The sequence below is a fragment of the Vipera berus genome, assembly GCF_964194415.1.
Source record: "Vipera berus genome assembly, chromosome: 5".
NCBI classification, from domain to species: domain Eukaryota; kingdom Metazoa; phylum Chordata; class Lepidosauria; order Squamata; family Viperidae; genus Vipera; species Vipera berus.
In genome coordinates this window covers 65,060,280-65,082,187 of record NC_138207.1, presented here as the reverse complement: position 1 = coordinate 65,082,187, position 21,908 = coordinate 65,060,280, and the positions used below count along the sequence as shown (strand labels likewise).

Here is a 21,908-nt window from a genome sequence, read left to right as displayed (position 1 = left end):
ATTGTGAGATGTTAGAAATTAAAATACAACTCATTACAAGGCCAGCAAATTGGGGAAAAGCTGCTCTTTTATTTATTAATTATTTCCTCCACATTCTGTTCTTTTAATCTGGATCTAGCAAAACTTTGTCATGAAATATTTATAATTAAGATTTCTGTTATCTTGATATGATAATTTGTATCTGGAAGTCTAACTTATATCTCCAAGTTCTTTTTCATCACTAATGGAATAAATCAGCCCAGGCAATAAACATATGCACTTTCATTCCTCATTTTTGTTAAAGGTGACAATAAACTATTTGAAAAAGACATTTGGTTCCTTCTCAATCTGATTTACCTGCCATGCAATTAGATCCTTTAGCTTTTCAATTTTTTCATGGTCTTCTGGGTGTTCATATATGTATTTCTCATTAAAGAAAGCCTAATGGGAAAAAAGCCAGCAGTTATTTAGTACAATAGCATTTATACAATTATTATTATTAACAACAACAATAACAACATAATATTTAACATTACCAATGGTTCTGAAGAAAATCTTTCTGAGAAGAAGGAAAGTAGACACCTAGTAGATGCCTATTTGACTTGTGTACCTCTCCCCACTTCCTGAAGGACCATTGCCACCAACTGATTCATGGGGGTCATGGAAGGAAGGCTAATGATGGCTATATCAGAGCTTATTTTATCTCAGCTGTCCCTTCCTCCAACAGGGTCATTGTTAACAATGCCTTTTGAGAAACAATATTTCTGTTTTATTAGTGACATGCTGAAATAAATAAATATTGGTATGACAGTAAAGATAAAGGTTTCCCTGTCAGTCATGTCTGACTCTAGGGCATGGTGCGTATCAGCCAGCATTGTCTGAAGAGAATTTTCACGGTCATGGACCAGCACGGTTTTACGCCAAAGGTACATAGACCGCTGTTACCTTCCACAGAAGTGGTACCTATTAATCTACTTGCATTTGCATGCTTTCGAACTGGTGAATGGACAAGAGCTGGGGCAAGTAACGGGAGTTCACCCCATTGTGTGGAGTTCAAATCTCAATCCCAGACTGTCAACTCTCCAGCTGACAAGCTCGGTGTCTTTAACCGCTGAGCCATCATGCCCCCAGTATAATTTTTATAGCAAGTATAATTTTATATTTGGTATAAAGGTAAAGGTAAAGGTTCCCCCGCACATGCGTGCTAGTCGTTTCCGACTCTAGGGGCCGGTGCTCTTCTCCATTTCAAAGCCGAAGAGCCAGCACTTGTCCGAGGATGTCTCCGTGGTCATGTGGCCAGCATGACTAGACACCAAAGGCGCACAGAACACTGTTACCTTCCCACCGTAGTGGTCCCTATTTCATATAAAAGTACCAAATAATAACAACCAAATCAAATTGTTATTTGCATTAGCAAATAAGCTTATCAATTTATGAAAGAAAAATAAGACCTATCTCAAATTTGAGGATTCAAAAGTATTAATTGGCATATATAAAATAATTATGACACTTAAAGCATTCATGACCATGAGAAATGAAGCAGAAAATGAGGAATATAGCACTCTCCCACTTGTGTTTCCCCAAAAATGATAAACAGAAGCAAGTAATATCTGTCATCATGACTAATAGATGCTGATGGCCTATTACTTCATAAACGACTCCGCCTTTTAATAAAAAGTTAGGAGCAGTTCTAAAGTGATTTTTGAAAAAACCAAACTTTTTCTGGTGGGAAAATAGATTCCAACTGGAAATACAATCCTGTAATTTTAATGTTTCAAAAGGAGGTAAACGTCTGAACAGGCACAGTACTGACTATAACTATCATTAAAGATTCTCATCACTATCATAGAGAACGAAGACTGGAATCATGCATTGTGAAATGTGACCTTTCTTTCATTTAAAACAGTTAATGATGGGGGTATTTTTATGAGTGCAAGTAAATATGTAAATGAGGATAAAGGTTCATTCTCCAAGCTTGTGGGTTGGTTTCTGAATGTTTCGTTACCAGGCTACATAACATCTTCAGCAGAATTTAGGGGATGTCAAAGTTCTGTTTATAAGGGTTTCAGGTGTGGGTGTGTCAAGTGAAGTGTCATGGTTCCAACTAATGAAACAGTTCAAAGAACTTTCAGGCATTGTTTATCTTAAGTCTTTAATTGTGAAAACAAAGCGGCGGCACAGCATGGTGGATGCCAAGATCTGAATTTCCCTCCCTTCAGCACCTAATATCTGGCACAATTCCCTCCTCCAATTAGCAGTCATAAATCATGTTCTCCAATCAGTTTGAAGGGCAAAGCTTCCCTTCCATTCTGTACGGCAGCCATTTCTTATCTTCTTAAAAACAACCGGGGGAAACATTCTTCCTCCTCCCCCACCCCCAGCATCATCTAATTCTAAGAGCAAAGCAATTTAAAGGAAAAGGCTGCCTCTTTATATTGTCAAAGCAAAAACATCCAATGTTTGCAGCGTTGACATGAGGTCTGTGGTGGGTCTTGCTCTGGGCCAGGTGTGAGTCATCAGTGAGTCTTGTGATGGAGAGGTTACCTCAGGTCAGGGTCATTGGGAAGTAAACTGTCACATGGGTTGGTTGAGGGTCAGTGCTGTCTCTGAATGAATCATTCAGAAACCAACCCACAAGCTTGGAGAATGAACCTTCACCCTCATCCATCACCTGAGCTACCGATGTTTGCCACTAATGCAAATACATAACTGACAATCAACTTTTTAAATCCCCTTAAAGCGCTTCATGTTGCATTTATACAAACTTTGCTTCATCTTGGATTATATTTACTGGTGAGATCTTTGCTAGAACGGTGCCAAATGCTATGATTCTGAGCCACTAAATGATGTAATGTGCATGTTAGAAAGTCAAAGAATTATACCTGCACAGATTACTATAGGTCATTTAAGGAAGCCTAATTAAATAAAAAATAATTTTCATCTGGTAAAAATAATATAACTTTGTCTACTTGGCAATAATGAATCATCATTGCTGCCAAATCTGGGATCAGTTTAAGTCTTCTCAGTATTAATACAATATGGTAATCAGGGAATATACGCCAGCTCTCGGTCTAGCAAGCTGATTCATTCCCTGCCCCCATTTCAGGTAACAAAGACCTGCATATGGTGGTTGGATCCAACAGCCACCTAAAGTTCCTTTGCCTACTTTCAGGACAAACACACCTGGGCCAGAAAAGATGGTTTCATTGGCTTACCATATCAGCCATTCACAGCATTCTACTCTTGAATCTAGCAGCACATAGTCACTGTAATAATGCAGAATCCATATCTAATTTCTTCAGTCTTGCTTAATATAATGAGGCCCTGAACTAGACGTGTATTGGCTGTTATTTCTTTACAGAATTGTATACTATCACATAGATGCACGGATTTTGAGATTTCCACAACACAGGTGGGCAATCTAAATCACTACAAACTGACAATTGCAAACCTGCAAACTGAATCACAATTTGGGGTTAAATTGCTGCTCTCCTGGCCCACTATTGACTGTTAGTAGATTCATATAAGCTATCTGGGCTAAAAGCAATTGCAAAAATGTGGCTGAAAGGCTCTCTTCAAAGCCTTACCCTGGCACCGACTTATCCAGTGGTAGATTAAATATGGCTTTCAAATCAGATTTAATTTTTCAGTTTGTCTAATTATTATTATTATTATTATTATTATTATTATTATTATTATTAATAATAATAATAATAATAATAATAATAATAATAATAATAATAATAATAATTCGGTTTATATACCGCCCTACTCCCAAAGGACTCAGGACGGTTTACAAGGAAAAATTTAAAAACAATACAATATAAAATTAAAATAAAATAAAATTAAGTCTAGCCCCCAAAAATTAAAATCACAATTTAAAAACATTAAAACCCCTCAGTCCAGACCAGATAGCTCAAAGAACCAGGTTTTTAGGTCCCGGAGAAATTAACGAAGGTCGGGGGCAGTCTGGAGTTCCGTTGGCAGTTGATTCCATAGGGCAGGCGTGCCCACAGAGAATGCCCTCCCCCCTGGGGATCGCCCGTCGGCAATCCTTGACCGGCGGTACCCTGAGGAGGCCCTCCCTGTGGGAGCGCACAGGACGATGGGAAATTGACGCTGGCAGCAGGTGGTCCCTCAGATAATCCGGGCCCATGCCATTTAGGGCTTTATAGGTCATCACCAGCACCTTGAATCTCACCCAGAGGGCAACTGGAAGCCAATGCAGCTCGCGGAGAAGAGGTGTTACATGGCAGTATCAGGAGACTCCCATCGCAACTCGCGCAGCTGCATTCTGCACCAGCTGAAGCCTCCGAGTGGTCCTCAGGGGCAGCCCCATGTAGAGAGCATTGCAGTAGTCTAGCCGGGAGGTCACAAGCGCATGGGTGACTGTGCGTAGGGCATCTCGGTCCAGATAGGGCCGTAACTGGCGCACCAGGCGAACCTGGGCAAAAGCCCCCCTGGTCACGGCTCCTATATGATCTTCCAAACTGAGCCGTGAATCCAGGAGGACGCCCAAGTAATAATTCAGAGGGAAGAAGAGGAGAAAGAAACAAGATAGCACAAATTCTTCCTTGATTTTCCTTTCTGTGTTCTGATCCTCATTACTTATCAAACAAGAAATGGTTCACCTTATTTTCCAGTTTCAGTGACTCTTTGTCTTGCCTGAGCTAACTGCTACAAAAAACATTTTAAAAGTACTTATATTAGTAAATGATTACCCATTTTAATATGAAATACATTCCACTAGTAATGGATACTAATCAGTGTATTAGTAACTTATTCAATTGTGGCAATAAGTAGCTACATTGTCATTGCCATTAAGCTCTATATTTTTCATTTCTACAGCATCACTATTGAGAGAACAAAAATCAACCAAACCTTTTCGTAATTGGTGAAGCCTCCCATGACAGCAGGGTCCACAATCCCATTTAGCAGCATCGACAGAGGGTTAATAGGTAGATTTGGATCATTCAAATGTTGCTGGACCATATTGTTAATTTTATCATTTGCAAACTGCATAGTTTCAATTGCATTTTCAAGTGGACTGATTTCAATCTGAGAAAACAAATTTTTAACAAATAAACGATTACAAGAGCTGAAATAGTTTGAATTCAAATATTACCTGAAAACAATAAATTTGTTCCAGAAAAAAATTCTTAATGTAGTTTTAAAACACAATATTGAATAATGATGCTCATGCTCAAAAATTTGGACAGATAAATGCAACAACTTGATAATAAGCAAAAAGTGCTTTTGTTTAGATCAACCATCACTCATACACAGTAAAACAGAAACTGAACAAATTAAAAGCTACATGGCAGCTCTTTGTACACTCAATGGGCAAACTGCTGTCACCTTTTACTATCATGCATTATGTCCCAGGGTAGACTGTTTTTGAAATTAAAAAGCTGGAAGATGAAGAGGATGAAGAGATAATAAAAAATCTTAATCTCTAGCATGTATTTCATGTTACAAAGATTTCTCATTAAATACACAAAATAGTAGGACTGTTGCAATATTTTGAAAGATGCACCATGCACAGGAGCACAAAGAAAGTACTTCTGTTTGAACCAGTAATGCAGCTGTTTCCATTTCCTATCAAACACGGTTGCTTCAAAGGCTGTTCCTGACTATGCATGCAGGATTATTTTAATAATTTAAAGAGAGATCTCTTTTTCTTCTCCAATCCAACAGAGACACACTCTTTTGAATAATGACACACATTTGAGGTATGTCAAAATGCAATTTTATATCTGATTGCTATAATATCCATAAACTTTGTAGAAAAACAGCAGTAGCTTAAGATATTTCTGAAAGGCACACAATCAAGTCTTTGTAACTGTCACTTATATACACATATTGATTATATTCAACCTGTGTTAATTAACTAGCTTAATTAAATGTTTCCAAAATATTTAAATTTTAACTTCGTTATTAATGCTTCCAGCAAGCTGTGTGCTTTTATTTCTTCTAGTATTCTTACCAATTTTCTACACACTACAATTTAAAGGCATACTTTTTTTTCCTAAAATCAACTTTCACAGTGATACATCAGAACTGGGAAGACAAGGGCCTTCAGAATATGTATGTTTGTCATCAATGTATTATTTGTGCAGTTATATACATACCGTATATACTTGAGTATAAGCTGACTCGAGTATACTGTAAGCCGAGACCCCCATTTTCACCCCCAAAAACTGGAAAAAGTTCGTGACTCGAGTATAAGCCGATCCGCCGTTCTGCAAGCCTCCGCCGCCAGCAGAGGCTCGATCCACCATTTTGCAAGCCTGAATACACAGGAATACCCTGTGTGGCCGCGGCTCTCGGGGAAGCCCTGGCTGTCCGCTTCCTCGCTCCACGCTGCCATTCGGGGCCCGCGCGTTCCCCGGGCAAATCGCGGCGCCCAGCAGGCGAGGAAACACGCCCGCTCCAGTCGCCCCCCCTTCCCTCAGGAGACGCGAAGCAAGTGACCGCCCGGAGCTTACCGAGGACTTGCGCGCGGCCGAGGCTTCGGTGCTTCCAGGATCGCGCGCACCTCTCCCAAGCCGCCGCCGTCCGGAGACCTGCCGAAGTTTGGGGAGATTTGGGGAGGTGCGCGCGCACCTCCCCAAACCTCCCCAAACGTCAGCAGGTCTCCGGATCTCCGTGCCTTGCCTGCCTGCTTCTTTCCGCTGCGGAAAGAAGCAGGCAGGCAGGTCACGGAGATCCGGAGACCTGCTGACGTTTGGGGAGGTTTGGGCACCTCCCCAAACCTCCCCAAACGTCGGCAGGTCTCCGGATCTCCGTGCCTTGCCTGCCTGCTTCTTTCCGCTGCGGAAAGAAGCAGGCAGGCAGGTCACGGAGATCCGGAGACCTGCTGACGTTTGGGGAGGTTTGGGCACCTCCCCAAACCTCCCCAAACGTCGGCAGGTCTCCGGATCTCCGTGCCTTGCCTGCCTGCTTCTTTCCGCTGCGGAAAGAAGCAGGCAGGCAGGTCACGGAGATCCGGAGACCTGCTGATGATTGGGGAGGTTTGGGTACCTCCCCAAACCTCCCCAAACGTCGGCAGGTCTCCGGATCTCCGTGCCTTGCCTGCCTGCTTCTTTCCGCTGCGGAAAGAAGCAGGCAGGCAAGGCACGGAGATCCGGAGACCTGCTGATGATTGGGGAGGTTTGGGCACCTCCCCAAACCTCCCCAAACGTCGGCAGGTCTCTGGATCTCCGTGCCTTGCCTGCCTGCTTCTTTCCGCTGCGGAAAGAAGCAGGCAGGCAAGGCACGGAGATCCGGAGACCTGCTGATGATTGGGGAGGTTTGGGGAGGTACCCAAACCTCCCCAAACGTCGGCAGGTCTCCGGATCTCCGTGCCTTGCCTGCCTGCTTCTTTCCGCTGCGGAAAGAAGCAGGCAGGCAAGGCACGGAGATCCGGAGACCTGCTGATGATTGGGGAGGTTTGGGTACCTCCCCAAACCTCCCCAAACGTCGGCAGGTCTCCGGATCTCCGTGCCTTGCCTGCCTGCTTCTTTTGGGGAGGTTTGGGGAGGTTTGGGGAGGCAGGCTGCTTCGTTCCGCGGCGGAAAGAAGCAGGCAGGCCTCTGTCGCCGGCGGCTGGATCCGCGCTCCGAAAGCCTCTGCCGCCGGCTGGATCCGCGCCCTGCCACCGGCAGAGGCTTGCGGAGCGCGGATCCAGTGTGGGGGGGGGAAAGCCCTTTAGCAGGATTTGCCTGCATGCCGGCGGAGGCTGGATCCGTGCTCCACAAGCCTCTGCTGCCGGCTGGATCCGCGCCCTGCCGCTGCGGAGCGCGGATCCAGCCTCCGCCGGCGGCGGAGGTCTAGGGGTAGTGGGGGGGGGCCCGCGGACATAGATGGGCTCAAGTGGAAGCCAAGCAGCCCTCCCGAATCTGGGCTTCTAGACGGAGCAGCCGGTGGTGCGTTTCAAAAAGCCAGATAAGGCAGACAGGGAGATGAAGAGTTCAACCGAGTTTCCTCTTTTGTTCAGGCTCCCCGATCAGACAAAGAACTAGCCAGCGGCAGGTTTCTCCCCTTTTCCCTCCCATCTCTCTTCCCCCAACCCTTGGGTCCCACAGCAACTCACGAACTCCAGCCGCCCCTTCTCCTTCGAAAGGTCTAGATCCCGAGATAAGATATATACAGAAATATACATAAAGAGAGACGGACGCAGGCTGTTGGTTTCTCGCCTCATCCCACGCACGCACGAGGGGGAGAAACAACGCTCTGGGCGGCAGAGTCTAGGAGAAGGAAAAATCGGCCGCAGCCTCGGGGTATGCTTCTCCGGGGGCGCCGCCGCGATTCTGCAGGGGCCAGGTAGGGAAAACTCGCCGGGGAAAACGGGTGCCGTTGCAGCGCCCGGCGAGTTTAAAAGCAGCGGGTGCAGATGCCTGAACAAAAGAGGAAACTCGGTTGAACTCTTCATCTCCCTGTCTGCCTTATCTGGTCTTTCAAGAGGAGGGTATTCCTTTCACTTCTTGAACTTTCCCAAAGACTTGCAAACTTTTCCAACCATTACTTCCAAGGATCTTTGATGGGGAGAGAAAGCACGGGTGAGCGATGGGGGGGGGAAAGCACGGGTGAGCGACTCCGCTCCCTCCCCTCACCTCCGGGCCGGGCTTCTCGCCGGCGGGCTGGCTGGCTGGTGCTGGTCCCCGGGCGAGGAAGCGAGCAAGCGGGCGAGCGGCAGCGGCATTTTCGGGGCGGCACGGGTGAGCGATGGGGAGAGAAAGCACGGGTGAGCGATGGGGGGGGGGAAAGCACGGGTGAGCGATGGGGAGGGAAAGCACGGGTGAGCGATGGGGAGAGAAAGCACGGGTGAGCGATGGGGAGAGAAAGCACGGGTGAGCGATGGGGGGGGAAAGCACGGGTGAGCGATGGGGGGGGAAAGCACGGGTGAGCGATGGGGAGAGAAAGCACGGGTGAGCGATGGGGGGGGAAAGCACGGGTGAGCGATGGGGGGGAAAGCACGGGTGAGCGATGGGGGGGAAAGCACGGGTGAGCGATGGGGGGGGAAAGCACGGGTGAGCGATGGGGGGGAAAGCACGGGTGAGCGATGGGGAGGGAAAGCATGGGTGAGCGATGGGGGGGAAAGCACGGGTGAGCGATGGGGGGGAAAGCACGGGTGAGCGATGGGGGGGAAAGCACGGGTGAGCGATGGGGGGGAAAGCACGGGTGAGCGATGGGGGGGGAAAGCACGGGTGAGCGATGGGGAGAGAAAGCACGGGTGAGCGATGGGGGAGAAAGCACGGGTGAGCGATGGGGGGGAAAGCACGGGTGAGCGATGGGGGGGAAAGCACGGGTGAGCGATGGGGGGGAAAGCACGGGTGAGCGATGGGGAGAGAAAGCACGGGTGAGCGATGGGGGGGGAAAGCACGGGTGAGCGATGGGGGGGGAAAGCACGGGTGAGCGATGGGGGGGAAAGCACGGGTGAGCGATGGGGAGGGAAAGCACGGGTGAGCGATGGGGGGGAAAGCACGTGTGAGCGATGGGGAGAGAAAGCACGGGTGAGCGATGGGGAGGGAAAGCACGGGTGAGCGATGGGGAGAGAAAGCACGGGTGAGCGATGGGGAGAGAAAGCACGGGTGAGCGATGGGGGGGGAAAGCACGGGTGAGCGATGGGGGGGGAAAGCACGGGTGAGCGATGGGGAGAGAAAGCACGGGTGAGCGATGGGGGGGGAAAGCACGGGTGAGCGATGGGGGGGAAAGCACGGGTGAGCGATGGGGGGGAAAGCACGGGTGAGCGATGGGGGGGGAAAGCACGGGTGAGCGATGGGGGGGAAAGCACGGGTGAGCGATGGGGAGGGAAAGCATGGGTGAGCGATGGGGGGGAAAGCACGGGTGAGCGATGGGGGGGAAAGCACGGGTGAGCGATGGGGGGGAAAGCACGGGTGAGCGATGGGGGGGAAAGCACGGGTGAGCGATGGGGGGGGAAAGCACGGGTGAGCGATGGGGAGAGAAAGCACGGGTGAGCGATGGGGGAGAAAGCACGGGTGAGCGATGGGGGGGAAAGCACGGGTGAGCGATGGGGGGGAAAGCACGGGTGAGCGATGGGGGGGAAAGCACGGGTGAGCGATGGGGAGAGAAAGCACGGGTGAGCGATGGGGGGGGAAAGCACGGGTGAGCGATGGGGGGGGAAAGCACGGGTGAGCGATGGGGGGGAAAGCACGGGTGAGCGATGGGGAGGGAAAGCACGGGTGAGCGATGGGGGGGAAAGCACGTGTGAGCGATGGGGAGAGAAAGCACGGGTGAGCGATGGGGAGAGAAAGCACGGGTGAGCGATGGGGAGAGAAAGCACGGGTGAGCGATGGGGGGGGAAAGCACGGGTGAGAGATGGGGGGGGGAAAGCACGGGTGAGCGATGGGGGGGAAAGCACGGGTGAGCGATGGGGGGGAAAGCGGCAGCGGCATTTTCGGGAGCAGCGGGTGAGCGATGGGGGGGGAAAAGCGGCAGCGGCATTTTCAGGGGCAGCGGGTGAGCGATGGGGGGGGAAAAGCGGCAGCGGCATTTTCGGGGGCAGCGGGTGAGCGATGGGGGGGGAAAGCGGCAGCGGCATTTTCGGAGGCAGCGGGTGAGCGATGGGGGGGGGAAAGCGGCAGCGGCATTTTCGGGGGCAGCGGGTGAGCGATGGGGGGGGGAAAAGCGGCAGCGGCATTTTCGGGGGCAGCGGGTGAGCGATGGGGGGGGGAAAGCGGCAGCGGCGGTTGTTGGGGGGCGCAGCAGGCGAGGCAGCTTCTCTCAGCAGCCTGTTCCGAACGAAGGGACAGTTCTTTTTTTTGTTGACTGGAGTATAAGCCGAAGTGGAGTTTTTCAGCCCAAAAAGTGGGCTGAAAAATTCGGCTTATACTCAAGTATATACGGTACATACATACATATATATATCTGTCATAGTCTTTCTCACAGATGTCTCTTTATTTCATGACTATAGTCGCCATTCCTATGAACTTGTTTTAAAGAAGTTTTATTAATTTTCTAATTTTACATCCAAATATTTATGAAGCAATTGGTGATTGGGTAGTCAAGAGTCCAATAACAAAAAAAATTTGTACATAGCTCAGGTTACATCAACAAAAATTCCCTCTCCAATTCCCTTAGTTACAATATCATAATCAAATTAATACATTCTAGTTGTGACACAGTTAGAGCAATTATAAAATATATTTTCACATATACTTATCCATGTCCTGTTTTTAAGTTTTACCTAATTTAAATACATTGCTCCAAATTACCCTATAGTATCTAAAAGACTTAGTTTTCGTGTGGCCCATGTTGCCCCTATTTCATTATATAGTAATTATCATATCTGAAATACATACATTGTTCATTTAAGCACATTCTTATTTTATTTCACTAAAACTTTCGCTAAACTATTTTTGTTTGGGAAACTTCAGAGTAAAAATAAATTACTGCACTACAAATCTATGATACCTGTATATATCCACCAGCAGGTATAATTAGAAATGGAAACAGAGATGGAAATACTGAATTCATTAAAATGACATTAGATCTTAATGGGATTTATTTGACTTTGCTGGAATAGTTTCTGTTAATTAAATGTTACTGTTTAACCTACAACTCAGAAGACAGGACTAAATTTGCAGTCATGTGATTATTCCTTATTAAGGAATACATTTTAGAAACAATCATGAATACCCTAATTACAAATTTAGTGATAAGATTAAATCCTAATCAGAAGAAAGAAACCCAGTTTAGGGAATCTGCTGAGAGTATATTGTGATCTCAAGCTAGGTAGAAAATGGGCCTGCCCATGTTGGACATGCCCCTTATTCTCCCTGACCATCATGTATATTGCTGGAGATCTGAAAGAAATCTGTATTTCTTTAATAAATCAAGACTTTTTGCTTGGTATGGAACCCTATATTGTTAGGACCTGATTCACATAGACTGCTATGTGAATAAGACACACATGTGACTATAGGCATATCTCAGATCTCCAGATGAATATCTGGATATTGGGAAAATAGATGTGCCTGCATGAACAACAAGTTTGAATGTTTGAACTCGCCATGTATTCAACTGGAGGCCTAACCAGGCCCTAACTATGAACAAAAATAGTCAACAAGACATATTTGTGGTCTCTAATAACTAATCTATTTATATCAATCTGCATAATACATTTCCACTTCTGATAATACATTTCCACTTTTATTTTGTGATTGATTACAATGCAAATACAGGAGCAATTACAATATCCAAAATCAGTATTTATTTGCATTCTTTCTTCTATCATTCTTTGCAAATATATAACTAATAAAATTCATCTGCTAAAATGTAATATATTTTTTGTTCATTCCATCACAAATACTAACACTAGGAAGAGGCTGTCCCAAAGGTGTTTTTTTCAATAGGCAACTGGACTTTTGCGTTTTTCTTTGAAGACGTTTGGCTTCTCATCTAAGAAGCTTCTTCAGCTCTTCTTGAATGAGAAGCACAATGTCTTCAAAGAAAAACAAGAAAGTCTGGTTGCCTCTTTAAAAGCACCTTTGGAACAACCATGACCTGGATGACTGAAAATCTCCATAGATATAAGAAGAGGCTGGTTTTAGACTGAAATTGTTTTAGACTGAAATTAGAGCCAGATTGTTGGGGGCAATAAGCTGACTTTGTAATAATGCTGCTGGGGGGGGGGGGGGCAAAAGCCCTAATAAGCAGGCATATACATAGAATGAAGGCTATTGCTAAGCACATTGATTTGTGCTTTAGATTGTAAGCCGCCCTGAGTCTTCGGAGAAGGGCGGGATACAAATGGGATTAAAAAAAAATTGGCACAATTTCCATTTAGAAATAAAATACTAGCAATACAGCTGATTGCTAAAGATTATTTCTGTTTCCAATAACTTGCAACGCATATAATTTATTTCATCTTATTTTCTACTTTGGGCATAATATTTGTGTCAAGAAATCAGTGTTTTGAAATTATAGAATTCTGGAATACATAATTGTGTTAGTAGCTTTCTATCTTATAAGACAATCTGAACAGGTGCTGTGACTTTGGAGGAGCTGTGTTACACATAGGAGATAAAAAGTTAAATGCTTTGTTGAAATATTAAGAATGGTGAGGTGTATTAATTTCAATTGTGTATCATTATAACTTTATTTACAAAAACGTATACAAAAGAATTAGAAACAATTATGCATAATTATGTGCTATGTGTAAAATTGATCTGCTTCATATTGTCACTGCCTACCTAAAGAAAGCTGATTTCATAACAGGAATTTTAATTAGATAACATATGACTAAAGTCATCAAAAAACTATATCCCATCAATATCAGTATAAAATATCAGTATAAATTTTTTCCATCCTTTGAGTTTCAATGTCTGCTCGTTCAGTTTTCTGTGCTGAATTTAACAGTTCATTTTAGAACATATTTAATTTGATTTTGGGGAAAAAAACACCAGTGTTTTAAATTATATTACCATTGAATTTCTCTGTTGCCAATCTCTAAACTCTGGGTAGTTTATTTAGAAAATACAATATTATGATAAAAATAAGTAGATTCCACAACAGTAATTAAAACAGAAATAGGATTACAACAGGAGCAATCTACTTTTAAGCCTCTAGCACCTCAATGTCATGTGGAGAAGAAAACTAAAGCATCCCCTTCCAAAATAACTTTGTAGGATGGGCAAATTCAATTTGGAGAGATGTTATGTAAAAGCTACATGAACCTCAAATTCAAAATCATTCTGCTCTAACAGAAATCCCTTTCACAAAATTGCAAACCGATTACAATGAAAAACTTATAATTTATTCTCAAACCTGATGTAGGTAGAAATTGTGCTTCACCCTAATATAAAACTATTTCTTTGAATCTATAGTTCATTCATGATAACGTTTCAGAATCTTTCATTACATATTCATAGCACACAAAACTATTTTTAATCATTTCAGATGTCCAAAAACACTCCATAGCAAAGTGAAGCTCTGCTGTCCACCAATTTTAATTCTATAAATGAAACTAACCCAAAATGGTGCCCAGATGGAAAAATAGGAAGGACAAGCAGATGAAGTATTTCACAATGAAGCACTTTTAGCCTTAAAAGAAAAGTCAGCGAGGTATTTTCCAAATAAGGTGTGATATTCTAATTGTCATGAAGACAGGAGGAGAGAGGAAGGATACTTAAACTTGCAAGCATTTATAATAAAAGTAGTATTGGCCTGCATGACTTTGGTTTCCTAGTTTGGTCTCCATAGAAAGACTGACGCAAATATACAGTAAATGCATGGAAGATTTCTGGAAACATTCAAAATGTAAACATTAGCAAATTATAAACATTTTGATTTGTTTAAAAATATCGGCCATCTAATAATGTGATCTTATGAACCTGAACTTACCATAAATACTGATTTGACTTCAAACCATCTTAAAATACCAGGTAGTTTATACGCTGTCAAATAAATAGTTCTCTCAATCCACATATTCTGTAATTTAAGAGAAAAGTTTTAAAGTAAAATGCTTGTAGACTGATAAAATTACCCTAATCCAAAATTTATACTTTCATTATACAAATATCTAGTAGCAAATGTGCTAATGCCACAGTGGCAACACAACCACACAAAATGGATGAAAGAACACTTTTGCATCCAGTTTAATTAATTTTCTTTATGTTTTGTTATGAGCTTTTGTATTCATATAGATCAGGGCTTTTCAACCAGTGGTACGAGTACCACCTGTGGTACATTGGCACCTGGGAGGTGGTACGCGACCATCCTAGAAAAGTGGTAGCGGGGGAGGGGAATGAGTTGAACCGGTGGCAGCACCGCACAAGCCTGAGCGAGAGATGGCTGGAGCTACAGGGCTGTCAGGGCTCAGCAGAAGCGCCAGGATCAGCGCTTCTTCGGGGCTGTCAGGGCTCGGCGGAAGTGCCAGGATCAGCGCCAGGCTCCAGCTGGAGCTCAATGCTGATCCCAGCACATCTGCTGAGCCCAGAAGAAGCGCTGATCAGCTGGAATGTTGCAGCATCTCCAGGGTTTTGCGATTTACATTCAGATGCTTGGCAACTGATTCATATTTAAGATGTTCACAGTATCCCAGGGTCATGTGAAGTGACCAAAACCTGCTACAACCACCCAGCAAAGGGGGGGGGCGAATAAAAACCAAACACACCCCCACCCCACCCCCGCTGCCAATCTTCAACAGAATTGCTCACTACAATGAAAACCTCAGACAGGAGGAAGAGCGCCACTGGGTGGGCAGGCAGGTGTCTTGCTCGGCTGTGGCTTGGGGAGCACTTTTTTCAGTGCCACTGTAACTTCAAACAGTCACTAAGCAAACTGTTGTAAGTCGAGGACTACCTGTACTTCATCACTTTTTTCCTTTTTTTTTTGGTCATCAAGTTTTTGACACCTTGCTAGGCGACTGGTGGTACTCGGATGTTGCCATAACCTAAAAGTGGTACAATGGGTAGAAAAGTTGAAAAGCCCTGATATAGATGACACAAGTGAATTAGCTCTCCCCTCATTTCAAGATGTACATATATAAACAGCCTATTCTGCAAACAATTATTTTATCCTGTAGTATTCTGTAGACAGCTATTTCTAGAGGATAAAATTGCACAGAACTGTTGCTTAGAAAATGAATGAGAGAAAATCCCCAGCTGGTGCAAATATCAGTTTCAGAAGATGGAGGAAAAGAGTTTAATTTCCTCTTTTTCCCTATTCTGACTCCTTTAATTATTTGTGTCTCCCATCCAGTTGATATAAGCTGCATATTATATGCAAAGAAGCATTTAATATTACTTGTAATTTAGCCTCAAGTAAGTGTTTATAATCTTTGTTTGCCAATAATGTGATCTGTACAGGGAGCCTAACTCAATGGAGACATCTTAGTTTTTGAGTAAATATTTTAAAGCATAAATTAGTTAAACTAAATAAAAAACTGGTATTAGTGAAAATCATTCGTGAAGAAATTAATTTTTCATGACTAAAATCTTTACATTAATGCAACGACTTTTAAAAAACTAAACACTATCTTTTTTTGTTCATCTTGCATTTGATGACAAGAAATTCCTTAACACTATAAAATAAATGTCACGTATACATACAAACTGTAAAGATTTACAGAAAGGGTATTATGCTTTCTCTTACATATTAGACAAGCACATTTAAAAGACATTAAGGAAACTGAATAACATGTTCAAATTACCGCAAATTCATTGTCTGGATTTTTCTCTCCTTTTCGAATGGGTCTTGAATATTCAAACCGCTGAACCTCATTTACCCTATAGAAACTAGAAAGAGATAAACACATAATTACATTTATAGTCTCATATGGCCACTATATCTAAGATCACAATCAAGCTAAGTAATAAGCATTGTAGGAAGGTAATATTTTATAGGGCTAATATGTATCCTAGTAAAGCCTAAAATGAGGATTTTCAAACTGCAATATCACAATCCCCTAAAGTGATAATTGGAATTTTATTGTCCCACCCTTCTACCAGAAATCTTAGTGTCAGATTTTATGTTACTTGTTTTTCATAATTAGATTTTAATCTATGTACAGTATCACAAAGTTTTCTGGCTCTGCAATATCACAACTACCCAGTACTGCAGGCCTGTGCAGGGAAAATAAAAAGCAAAATCCAGAGTCAGCTTTTTCTCATAAAGATATACAGTATTAAGAGATTGTGATCAATCTAGGCTACTATTGCAGATGATGGTTGAATGGAAATTCTGCAGTAGGACTTTCCAACGGAGACCGGAGAAAGGATTCTTTTCTCTTGGAAAGAGGATGGCAGACTGAAAAATACTATACATTCAAAACATACACTCATTATTCTATTATCTGGAAAACTCAGAACTAGTTCATACAGTATGTTCATCCTTAAAAAAGGTTTTTTTTCCCCCAAGAGAATGAAAATAAACTCCTATAAATTGGGTTCTAAAAGCATTCAGTTGTTGAGATTCCTGTAATCAAATCCCTTTTCTCTTTTAATAAATCTGGTTAGAGAAGCTTTTTCAAGAGTCTTGGTTTTGGGTGCAGAGGTTTAATGCTATTGATATTATCAGTATTCACTGCAACTTATTTGGCAAATTGTATCATGACATATGCGGGTCAAGAAGCAACAGTGAGAACTGGACATGGAACCACTGATTGGTTCAAAATTGGGAAAGGAGTCCGGCAAGGCTGTATACTGTCGCCCTGCCTATTTAACTTATATGCAGAGCACATCATGAGAAAGGCAGGGCTAGATGAATCAAAAGTTGGAATTAAGATTGCCAGAAGAAATATCAACAACCTAAGATACGCAGATGATACCACTCTAATGGCAGAAAGTGAAGAAGAACTAAAGAGCCTCTTGTTGCGGGTGAAGAAGGAGAGTGCAAAACTTGGGTTGAAACTTAACATTAAGAAAACCAAGATCATGGCATCTGGCCCTCTCAATTCCTGGCAAATAGATGGGGAAGAAATGGAGGTAGTGACAGATTTTATTTTCCTGGGCTCCAAGATCACTGCAGATGGGGACTGTAGCCAAGAAATTAAAAGACGCTTGCTCCTCGGAAGGAAAGCCATGGCAAATCTAGACAGCACACTAAAAAGCAGAGACATCACCCTGTCAACAAAAGTGCGTATAGTCAAGGCTATGGTCTTCCCAGTTGCAATGTATGGCAGTGAAAGTTGGACCATAAGAAAGGCCGAGCGCCAAAGAATTGAGGCCTTTGAGCTATGGTGTTGGAGAAGACTCCTGCAAATCCCTTGGACTGCAAGGCGATCAAACCGGTCAGTCCTAGAGGAGATCAACCCTGACTGCTCTTTAGAAGGCCAGATCCTGAAGCTAAAACTCAAATACTTTGGCCACCTAATGAGAAGTAAAGGCCTCACTGGAGAAGAGCCTAATGCTGGGAAAGATCGAGGGCAATAGAAGAAGGGGACGACAGAGAATGTGGTGGCTGGATGGAGTCACTGAAGCAGTAGGCGTGAGCTTAAATGGACTCCAGAAGATGGTAGAGGACAGGAAGGCCTGGAGAAACGTTGTCCATAGGGTTGCGATGGGTCGGACATGACTTCGCAGCTAACAACAACAACAAAATCATGATATCTGTGGCCTATATGCAATTTGAATCAACTTGGTGGTGACATTATGACACATGACATTGCCCTTTTGCTCCTTTTGAGGATGCATATTAGTTTTTCAAATAAATAACAATGCTTTTAAACATAGTTTTCAGAATATGAAGATACGTTCTTTTAATGGTATACCAAGGCCTTAGATATTACTGCCACGATAACTGCTCAGGAAAGCTTTTGTTTTGATTACTAGTGGTATATAATATTTAGACTACATTTATTTTATGGGATACCGTCTAGAAGGAATTATAAGGAGGCACAGGTCGTACTGAATTGCAAAAATCCCTTATTGCAGTTCACCTAAAAAAACCCCAAAACCTGATTGAAAATACTGATCTATCCAGTGAGATTGCCTTGTGCGTGTAGAAGAAAGGTAAAACAGAAATTGCACCAACCAAAAGTCATTCACAAATTACTCTACTTTTTATCAATATTGAAAAATAAACGAAAACAGAAAATGAGAGAGAGCAGCCATGAAATCAAAATTATTTTTTCCCCTGAGATAAATGGAAAAAGATAATCCCTTGCTGCACCTTAAACTGTCTATTTCTTTTTGTGTTGATGAATTTAGATGCAGTTCTTCAGGCTATTTAGCAGATAATACATTTAAGCAAGTGCAGTCTACTAAAGCTATTCTGAGTAATTCTCATTTCAAATGTGTCTGTACCTTAAAATTTGCTCTGATACAGGCTTGTGAAATTTTGATGGTAAGTCCAGTTTTGGCTTTACTGTAAAGCACTGGATATCTGTGTTACATGTTAAGAATTACAGTGATGTCTAGTTAAAGTTATGCAACTAGAGTGCCTAATTTATCACACACACACACACACACACACACACACACACACACACACACACTGTACACTAAGTAAAGATAAAAAATAATTCACTCAAATTGTGCTTAACTCTTATGATTTCTTTGACCACCATAAGGAAAGGAAGTAGTCTGCCTGCCACTGTTTTTTCCTCCCAATTTCTGTTGTAATCTATAGCTCTGGGATTTCTTCTTGGTGCATCACTTGAGTATGATCCAGACCAAAACCTGTTTAGTTTTCTTCATGATCAGCCAACTGACTCCATCTTATCATCTTCACCTAGATACAACTCTTATGTAACAATAAGAGAATGTAGGTACAGCAAGAACCCCATGAGTTGTTGAAATTCTTATTACACCAAGGCCATCAAAACTTTTAAAGGATACATTGACCAGGAGAATTTTTAATATCTTCACCAGGAGGTGATGTAGTCTTCATTTTTTCTGCATTAGGAAACTGTGTTAATAATCTTGCTTCAAAATCTTCACGACGTTCATATTCTTTTCCTCGATAAATAAAAACTTTGTTCTATAAACAGACATATATTTTAAGTTTTTGACAGATTCCACTTAAATATACAAATGCACACAATTTATGGTTAAGAATATCTTTAATTGCTTCTACATTATGAAGCTAAACATTTCTAGAAACCAACAGAAAATAAAATTCTATACAAATCAATAGGTTTTTTTTAAAAAAAGAGGTCCTGAAATAAGAATATACTTATACTTCTACATATTTACTTAAAATTCATCAATTTTTTATTCTGACACATATTTTTGAATTAAATGAGTACATTACAGTTTTCAACTTATGGAATGGAAAATTATTTGTGAAATGAGGTTCTTTTATGATTATGACCATTTTATCCTGGCTAGATGAATTCCCATAAAAGTTTAAATGCTCTTTATAGATTAAATCTGGATTTACAGAAAAAAAATCTACTGAAATTTACTAAACCTGTCAGTCATAGACTCAACCAAAACAATGTTCCCAAAGATTTTACTGGGTCTATTCTAAGAATTATTTTCTTTGGATTGAATTCTATGTGCATTTGTATTACTACTATATAAGAATCAAAGTTTTTAGAGCACAAAATAGATCAATATTAAACCAGTAGGCAGGGGAATTAAAAAAAGGTTATTCTTAAACATTCTTTTGTGACTACTTAGCCTTACGATTTTTTGCTCCTCACAACAAATGCAAGTGTACTGTTTTATTAAGAAAGCTAAGATATTTTGATTAATATTTTTGTAAACCTAATTTCATTGTATTTTATCTATGAAAAGTTTATTTGTATTTCCATTTAGCACATAAGCAATTTCTGCTTTTATATTTCTATTTTAAAAGAAAGAAATAATGCACTTGAACTTGTGAAACTTGTTCTGTTTCATTTCTTAGGATAGCACTGTTATTTCACAACCTACATCTTACTCAGATTCAAATATTTTGGATAGCTTTGCTACCTCCCCAAGTGATTTCTCATGGTTTTCCACAATGCTGCATTTAATTATTCAACATTATTAGCATTTATCTCTACAACTGTGAAGCCAGCAAGGAAATACCATTTTCTAGCAAATTTTTTTTAGTAAAACACAGGTGGATTTCATGATTCACTTGGCTTTTCATCCAGCATCCAACCTTGAGAAACAAAACATTGGTTAATGACTTGCTAAGCTTATAGAAACTGGAGTGGAAGCACAAAGTTAAATTCTAGAGCACCAGAAAATGTCTGAAAAGCTATCAAAATGTTAGCCAAAATTAAAAGAACAAAACAAAATGAGTGTTCATTATTGTACTATGACCATCCACTGTATCTTCCATTCTATTTTATTCCCAATAAAAAGGATTTATGAACATTTAGAACACAGTCTTTCATTCAAAATGTATAGGATACAAAATGTGTTTTTCTGGCCTGCAGCATTGATTTTGATTTAGTAGAGAAGTTTTTTGTTTTTTTTACTTACCCGTAAAAATGTCGGAAACCCTTGTCCATAATATCCAACTGCAAAGTAATCTGGTTTAGGTCTTATTACTTTCACAATATTTTCATAAAACTGTGCTTGTTTTTTCTGTTAAGAAAAACATAATTTTTAGAATGTTCTTGTTCTGGAGATTATATTTTCTTCATAAACCTTTCCAATCACAGCTACTTATAAATAAGAAACATTTAATGTATTTCACCCTAATTCTATAGGATGCTATTGCAGGCATGTTAACAAGATAATTTACTTTGTGTGCAAAATCTAATAGATAAATGGAAAAGAGAAGACCAATTTCTCTTAATTTGTTTTATTTATGGGCTGTACTGAAAGTCTTTTGCAAGTATATCAGCTAGTAGCCAAGGGGAAAATCTGATGGTCAAATATAGAGAATTACTTGCAGCTTTTATAGCTGAATCAGGTGAAACAAATATGCAGTGGTATCTTTCTAAATGGAGCAGACTTTTAACAGGAAGATAAATGAAATTGCTATTGGAAGTACTTCTTCCATCTCAGTAGATGCTTTTGATTGAAGCAGGGTAGAGTAACAATCTAATGCTCAACTCTTAATAATCTAATGCTCTACTCTGGCACTACTCTACTGCCAAAGAGTAGTACTCCTTAGTCATACTGCTGCTTTATTAATATTTTCTAATATTTCTTTTTTAATATCCAATACTTCTTTGCATATATTTTCAAATGGGTATGTAATTATGGTCTCTCTTGATCTCTGTGTATATTAAGTGGTGATATATATTCAAGTACCTACTCTTATAATGTTCCTATATATTGCAAAGTATAACTTGGTATGAAACATATTATGATATCTGAATTGAATCAAGCAGCAAACTAGAATAAGAAGCATATTCTTATACCTAATTCTTAGATATGAAACATGCCTGCTCTCTCTATCGTAAGACTGAAGCTATAAGAATTGATTGGAAAGTTCTGCATTAAGAGGCCCCAAAGCATTATATACGTTTTTTTGCTCATTAATGGTACACTTAATCCAGCATGTGATACTGTTTTACCACTTCACAGGTTGCTTTT

At 41.7% G+C, this 21,908-nt stretch overlaps 1 protein-coding gene across 2 annotated transcripts in view; it reads right to left on the bottom strand.

Moving 5' to 3' along the window:
• Window positions 1–21,908, bottom strand: part of DOCK1 (dedicator of cytokinesis 1) — a 443,954-nt gene that overhangs the window by 41,303 nt on the left and 380,743 nt on the right. For both annotated transcript variants that reach the window (XM_081328492.1, XM_081328491.1), the window contains exons 40-46: window positions 20,844–20,948; window positions 19,263–19,404; window positions 18,729–18,807; window positions 16,136–16,220; window positions 14,326–14,412; window positions 4,861–5,037; window positions 337–420 (exon numbers count right to left, since the gene is read on the bottom strand). In XM_081328492.1, coding sequence (XP_081184618.1) covers window positions 337–420; window positions 4,861–5,037; window positions 14,326–14,412; window positions 16,136–16,220; window positions 18,729–18,807; window positions 19,263–19,404; window positions 20,844–20,948 — 759 coding nt within the window. The remainder of the gene's footprint in view (window positions 1–336; window positions 421–4,860; window positions 5,038–14,325; window positions 14,413–16,135; window positions 16,221–18,728; window positions 18,808–19,262; window positions 19,405–20,843; window positions 20,949–21,908) is intronic.